Source organism: Lasioglossum baleicum, unplaced genomic scaffold (assembly GCF_051020765.1).
Source record: "Lasioglossum baleicum unplaced genomic scaffold, iyLasBale1 scaffold0228, whole genome shotgun sequence".
Classification (NCBI taxonomy): domain Eukaryota; kingdom Metazoa; phylum Arthropoda; class Insecta; order Hymenoptera; family Halictidae; genus Lasioglossum; species Lasioglossum baleicum.
In genome coordinates, this window is record NW_027469288.1 from 220,895 (window position 1) to 228,766 (window position 7,872).

Sequence of the window (7,872 nt, forward strand, 5' to 3'; positions counted from 1 at the left end):
CGCGTTTATAGAGAATTTACTGTACATATATATACAAACTTGTATACTCACTTACCTGCTTTTTATACATACTTACCTATCTGCTTACCTGTTTATATATACATACTTACCTGTTTTATATATACACCAGTTATACATATACACCTGTTATACTTTTATATATACATTTTATATATACATACTTACATACCACTTACCTGTACTCTTGGTTTTATACACATGGCTACACCAGATATATCCAAAGACAAGTTCAAGATTTTACAGATCAACCTGAACAGATGTAGGATGGCACAGGATCTTCTGAATCAAACGGCTACACAGCTAGGGGCCGATATAGTAATAATCTCTGAGCCGTGGTCCCCATGCACCCACTGGCATAATGACGGGTTCAAGGACGCGTCAATATGGATCCCCATGTTCTCAATCGGGGCATTCAACAGTATTAAAAAATCCTTCAAAAGCAAAGGGATTGTAGCTGTCCAACTGGGTGACTTCACCGTGGTCTCTTGCTATTTCTCACCCAATATAACGCTAGATCACTATAAGGATAGGATCACAGAGCTGGAGAGCTTCCTGGAAAAGATCGACCCAGAGCGTTGCATTATTGCAGGTGACCTAAATGCCAAATCTCCGGTGTGGGGCTCTGGTACGCTAGATGACCGCGGCGGAGTGGTGATGGAGATGGTCAACAACCACAAGCTTATCCCTACATGTAGCCAAGGAACGTATACGTTCGAGAGAAACGGACATAGATCCCTAATTGACATCCTACTATGCGGGAAGTACATGGCTGATGGTAACATTAATAGCCGTATACTAGAGGACTACACCGCCTCTGATCACCGCTACTTGGTGCACGAGTTTTCACTGAGCGATGGAAAAGCTGGGAGAGTGCTTCGAAGGAACATCAAAAAGTTAAAAGTGAAGGGTTTTAGCGAACTATATACACATATGGCTAAGATAGCCGACCCTTTAACTATCTCGACGATAGTGGATATCGACTAATACATCCAGAATCTAGAGGATATATTTGAAGCCACATGCCAACATCCACAAACAACAAAAAGAAAAGAGGTCTGGTGGTGGAGCCCCGAGATAGCCACCCTAAGAAAAGAAGTCATAGCAGCTCGACGCGTTCTACAGAGAGCACGGTCCAAAGACAAAACAATGGAAATAATTGAATCTTACCATAAAAAATACAGAGAAAAGAAAAAAGAACTCAAGATAATGATCAATAATGCAAAGAAAAAATCTTGGCTCGACCTCATAGATGGAATTGATGCCGATATATGGGGCAAGCCCTATAAATGGGTAATGGGCACTGTGTCAGGCAAGCCTCCCCCTACTAGTCTTTCAGACAGCGACACAAGAAAAACAATAGATTCTCTATTCCAAACTAAACGAGATGCAGATGTAAACACAGCAAGTATCAGCTCCGAGACAGAACCCTGTAATGACAGTCCATTCACGACAATAGAAATACTGGATGCGATCAAGTCAGTTAAAAAGAAGGCCCCAGGACTAGATGGATTACCCTCTGACGTTGCCAAGCTACTAGGTGACATAGCAGCACCACATCTAACACATATAGTGAATACATGCTATAATCTGGGCTATTTTCCTAGACCATGGAAGAAAGGGAGGCTAGTCCTAATACCGAAGAAACCGGGGCCAGATGGTAGCGTAGGGTGGAGACCGCTTACCATCTTATCCAATATCGCCAAAATACTAGAGCACTGTCTGAAAACACGACTCTTGAAAACCGTCAAGTTTGAATATAACCAGTACGGCTTCTGTCGCGGTAAGAGTACGGTACATGCAATCTCTGAGGTGATGAAACGATGGGACGAAGCCAAAAAGAAGAACCACCACTGCGCACTGGTCGCACTGGATGTGCGCAATGCATTTAACACGGTAAAGTGGCATAACCTGACCAAGGCACTGGCAGACAGGAAACTCCCAAACAAACTACTAGGTATACTAAAAAACTATTTGGAAGATAGAATAGTAGTATACACTGACAGCACAGGACAATACCAAGAGGTTAACATCTATGCGGGCGTGCCCCAGGGCTCTGTGCTCGCACCGTTGCTCTGGAACATTCAATACGATGGACTACTGAGAATAGTCCTCCCCCGAGGCGCCTACTTGTACGGATTTGCTGATGACGTGGCATTGATAGTAAGCGCTTCTGAAGCACTAGACCTTTCTGCGAGAACCACTCTAGCCCTGGCGAAGATAGGACGATGGTTCGAATTAAATCAGCTATCGCTGGCCCCTGAAAAGACGGAGCTCTTACTGCTCACAGGAAGGAAGTCCACCCGCGGGATAAACATCAAACTGAACAACGTCACCCTCATTCCCCAAAAAGAGGTTAAATACCTGGGACTGACTCTAGAGGGCAATCAGTACTCCAATAGCCACTTAAACACTGTAACTACAAAGGCAACCAAAGTAGCAGGGGCCCTCAACAGAATCATGCTGAACATCGGTGGATCTTCTTACCTATCACGTATCTTATACTACAGAGTAGTGGAATCGGTTGTGCTGTACGCAGCCCCGATATGGGCTATAGTAGCTAGACGTGTTACAAAAGCTAAAATGCTAAATAAAATACAGAAAATGTCCTTAGCCAGAGTAGTCCGGGCGTACAGGACTACCTCCCTGGAAGCTTTATGCGTGCTAGCGGGTGTACCACCACTAACACTACTGGCTGAGGAAAGAAGACGCATCTTTCAAAGAGTCGCTGACATCGACACTCAAGATGATCTATATAGAATAAAGCAGAAAGAGATCAAAGAAGAAGAAAGAAGCAACACACTCGGGCTGTGGCAGGCACGGTGGGATACCGCCACCCACGGACGGAGTACATACGCACTTATTCCAACAATTACAGACTGGATAGGATGGGGGCCAAAAATTTTGGACTTCCATCTAACACAGGTAATTTCGGGGCACGGCTGTTTTGCCGATTACCTTACAAGGATAGGCAAGTGCGACAACAGCATCTGCATAGGATGCAACATCATGACAGACAGTCCAGAGCATACTCTACTCGAGTGCCCAGCATGGACTAATCAAAGAGAAGTACTGCGAAATAAGATTGGAAGCCTCAATTGGAGCGGCCTCATAACGACCCTAAAGGATACGATGAAGAGGCCCTTAGTCAAAGATTTTATCAACGAGATTATGGCTGATAAAGAGGACAAGGAACGAACAATACAGCAGGAGGAACGAGTCCGCAGACGCAGAGAGAGAGACAACCAGACGTAGTTTTGGCATATTTATAGTGAAATCAATTGTATATATCTTTATTTATTTAACTGTGATTTTGTAAATAGAAATTAGGGCTAGGAAAGGAATCTCGCAACGTGCAGTAATGCTTTTCGGCGGTTTCCGCGTGGGTGGGATCCTTTTTTCTTCACATACCTAGGACGTTAGGCTTAGAGGAGGAGGGGTTTTTAGGGGGTACACACCATCGGAGTCCCTCACTACGTACGCAAAGTATTTTCCCCTCCTCGTTTAAAAAAAAAAAAAAAAGGTTAGGTTAGGTTAGGTTAGGTTAGGTTAGGTTAAGAGCGGTCTTAACTCGGGGACCGAGGGGTATGGGGCTCTCCAATGATGACTCTGACTCATTGGAGGGTATGACTCCAGTGGGAGTGGTCCATACCCTAAAATTCCTCTTACTCCACCTCCTCGTGGTGGTCCCTGGGGCACGGCGCTGGAGGTTCCAGCGACGTGTGCTAACGGAGTAAGGGGTGCAGGGGAGTGTTGCCTTGGTGTCACCTTGGTGATACTCTCCGTCGGGATGGGTTTTACTGGCTGAGACACGGGCAAGTTGGGTGGTTTTTAAAAAAAAAAAACAAAAACAAAATGTATATTTCTATGCTGTCGCCCTGGACCACAACCAAAGAAGTAACGTTTACGGTGCAGGGGGGAAGGTCCCTAGTACCGGCGGTGGGGGGGTGGGCGAGCAGGCCCCCCCAGCGTCGTCATCGGATGACTGCGGGTTGACGAGAGTGGACCACTGGGCTCCGTCAACAGTAATAGCTACCAGCGAAGAGCATAAGCTTATGACGACTTCGGATACGGAAAAGGACATGCAAATGGATTGCGATGTAGACTCTGAAAAAGAATATAAAAAAGTTACTGAAGAAGATATGAAAATATGTACAATTAATTTAACTAGAATTACAGATGATGAAAAAGATAAAAGTAAAGATACAAAAAATAAAAAGAAAAATGGAAAAGAAAAATCTTTTTTCTCGATTCAGGATCGTTTAAAAAATCCTCCGGAACAAAAAATGTTTGAGTCTACTTCAACACTTTCTAAAGATATGCCACGTTTGAGTTATGGAGAATTCGCGCAAAAAGATGTATTAATGAACTTATTAAAGGACGGTGCTAAAAACTGGTATAAAATGATAGAAATAACAAAAACTTTGTTTAAAAAATTAGATAGCAATAAACATATTAATAAAGAAAGTCGTGAGTTAATGGAAAACCTAACAAAAAAAATGGATCATCATACAACCTTATTTGACAGAATTCAATTCGAAAGAAAATTAGAAATTAAAGATTCTTATTCTAAACTTAAACAAGATACTCCTAAAATTCAAACCACCTCCCGAAGTGTTAGTATTCAACAAAATAAGGAGACTCAAACTGATATACAGGATAGTAAATTACAGGCATTTAATTTCATTTTTGGAAGCAAAGAGTTATCTATAACAAGACAGGAAACAACTAATAAAGCAAATGATATAAGTATACAAACTTCAGATGGTGATATGCAAGTTAAAGATGAGTCATTAACTACCGATATTCTGAATATCGACAAACCTGGGACCTCGGAAGCCTTCCATGGCAGAAGATCTCCTGTTTTATCTGAATCTGGTCTACATCCTAAGAAAAAACGTAAACTTGGTATCGAAAAACCAAAAGTTCGTAGCGATATTTTACTGAGTGGAAAAAATAAAATTAATATTAAAAAGAATATAGTTAATCAGGAGATACCTTACGATATAACTAACGAAGCTGACGAATCCATGTCTTCTCTGATTCCTTCTATTGAAGAGATTGTAGAAATGCTGGTACGGAAGCTGAAAGGTGAAGACAGAATCTCGATTAAAGAAAAACAGTTGATTAGAGATAATCAAACGGTTAATGCTGAAAGGAAAATACTTACGCGCGAAGGTAATGCTTGGATAACTATGACCAAACGGAAAGGAAAACTAGCTATTGATCGTGATCCTGGATCTTCTACACCTGGTGGGACAGAAGCTTCTCGGAAAACCACTCAATTGCAGCCTCCACTACCTAGACCAAGATGGACTATACCACGTGTAGATGCCATCGTTGTGAAAGTAAAAGATTCTAATGATTTTAGAAGCTCATATGCTGACTTATGTAAAAATATGAACGATTTAGATGGAATCAAAAGAGCTAGGAAAACTAGGGCCGGCCAACTTCTCTTAGAAGTTTCCCCGAACTATGATACTGACCGGTTGAAGGCTCAGATTGATGCATCCCTCGGTGGTTTGACTTTTGACTTGGAAATCAGAGATTTGGACCCATTGGTGGGGAAAGAAGAGGTTCTAGAAGCTCTCACTCGAAATCTAAACATTAAATCTGAAGAACTTAGATTGAAAGTCATTAGACTCACTAGACTTGGGACACAGATGGCAGTCGTAGAGACCCCTCTAAAATATTTAAAACAAATTGCTACAAAAAATAAGATTAAAATTGGTATGACTAATGTTGTATTACACCCCATGCCAACAATTATCAAGTGCTTTAAGTGTCATTCGGTGGGACATTTCAGCACCAATTGCAAGGCCATCATAAAAGATGGCATGAGATGCAGGAAGTGTAATACCGATGGACACTCTATGAAAGAATGTGTTCAATCTAAGCCATTTTGTATTGAATGTAAAAATCAGGGTCTTTCTCATGACCATCTGATATGCACTATGGCATGTAGTCTTTTTAGAGGTACAGTTCGAACTCTAAAAGAACAGTTTAACCAATACGTTAATGAAAATTCTGCAGGTAAATTGCAATAACTGCCGGGGAGCACATAATTTACTGGATCAGACGATTGCGGAGCACGGAATTGATATCGCCTGTATACAGGAACCATACAGAGTTCGCTCTGCTTGGCTTTCCTCTGGAAACAAAAAAGCGACTATAAACATAATCAATAAAAAGATTCAGATTCCATCATCAAAAATTATTATTGGTAACTTCTATATTGGCTTTCAAACAGAATATTTCTCGCTAGTCAATGTGTATATTTCACCCAGTATACCCGTAGCGGAATTTTATTCCTGTCTTGATGAACTTAAGATGGTTAGAAGAGGATGGAGTGACCCGGTGATTCTTCTCGGAGACTTTAATGCCAGATCGATCGAATTCGGTGATTCAGTATCTACTAAAAGAGGCAATATTTTCAATTCATATGTTACGGAAATGAACTTATTTCCAATTCATATTCAAGGAGGTTCTTATACTTTTTACCAAAATCTTCGTCATTCAAAGGTTGATGTTATATGCGCGAGCAAAGCTATTCATAAAAAAATTCATAGTATAATCGATCATACTGAAAATTATTCAGATCATAAAAATTGTATTCATACGATCGATGTGGAACGCAATAAAAAATATCGTAAAGTTATGAAACACTTGGAAGATTGGAATTGGAATATCAAAACCGTCGATGCAGACTTATTTATAAATACATTTAAAAAACTAAACGAAAATATTAATTGGGACGAAGAGTTTTCCCCTTCTTTAGTTGATAAATATATTCAAAACATAAAAAATACATGCAAGAAAACTATGAAGAAAAAATATAGATCATACACTCATAAAGAGAACCCTTGGTGGAATGACGAAATTGCCAATCTTCGGATGGAGGTGATGAGGACTCGTAGATGTTGTCAACGGAAGCTACGCAGGAAATTAAACGCAGATACTGAAAAAGGAAACTATAAAGAAACCAAAAAGAAATTACAATTTAAAATTTCTGAAAGTAAACGAGCACAATGGAAACAATTTGTAAACATACTTGAAAAGGACCCTTGGGGTCGACCTTTCCAAGTCATTCGCAACATAATTAAAAGTACACTTCCTGCTCCATTGCTCGAGGCAGAGGAAGCAGAAACCATTTTGCATCATTTGTTTCCTAGGGATGTTCCTCCCACTTATAATTTATCTCCAGGAGAATTGCCCGATATTCACATCAGTAGAGGTGATTTATGGGACATAGCGAATGATCTGGAAATTCGAAAAGCTATAGGACTGGATAAATTATCCCCAGGTCTTATTAAATTTATTATTTTGAATGATCTTGCTCATTTTACTCATGTCATGAACTGTTGTTTAAATCTGAATTATATTCCTTATCAGTGGAAAATATCTCGGGCAATTTTGCTACGAAAAAATATGGATAAATCAAACATACCTGAGAACTTTAGACCAATATGTATAGGGGATGCCCTTAATAAAGTCTTCGAGAAGGTGTTGGAGAAACAGATCATTGAACATCTGGGGAATCCTCCTTTTCACCCCAAACAATTTGGCTTTTGTAAGGGAAAATCTACTCTAGATGCTCTGCAAGAAATTCAAGACTTTATCGACTCATCTAATAGAAAAGGTAAATTCGGCATCATTGTGAGTCTTGACATACGCAATGCTTTCAATAGCGTGAATTGGGAAACTATTTTTGAAACTCTCAGAAATAGATACTTTCCGGAACACCTTCAGTGTATACTTCAAAATTATTTTAAAGACAGAAAGATCAAATATAAATCGACTGATAAATGGCTTGACGTTACCGTTGAAAAAGGAGTATTACAGGGTTCGGTTATT

At 40.3% G+C, this 7,872-nt stretch overlaps 1 protein-coding gene across 1 annotated transcript; it reads left to right on the plus strand.

Moving 5' to 3' along the window:
• Nucleotides 1-219: 219 nt before the first annotated feature.
• On the plus strand, nt 220-1,005 carry LOC143220142 (uncharacterized). Its single transcript, XM_076445875.1, has one exon. It carries the CDS (start codon nt 220-222, stop codon nt 1,003-1,005), a length of 786 nt encoding a protein of 261 aa, XP_076301990.1.
• The last annotated feature ends 6,867 nt before the right edge of the window (nt 1,006-7,872 follow it).

Coding starts and splice junctions, on each gene's coding strand:
- LOC143220142 (XM_076445875.1), top strand. CDS start 220: ATGGCTACACCAGATATATCCAAAGACAAGTTCAAGATTTTACAGATC.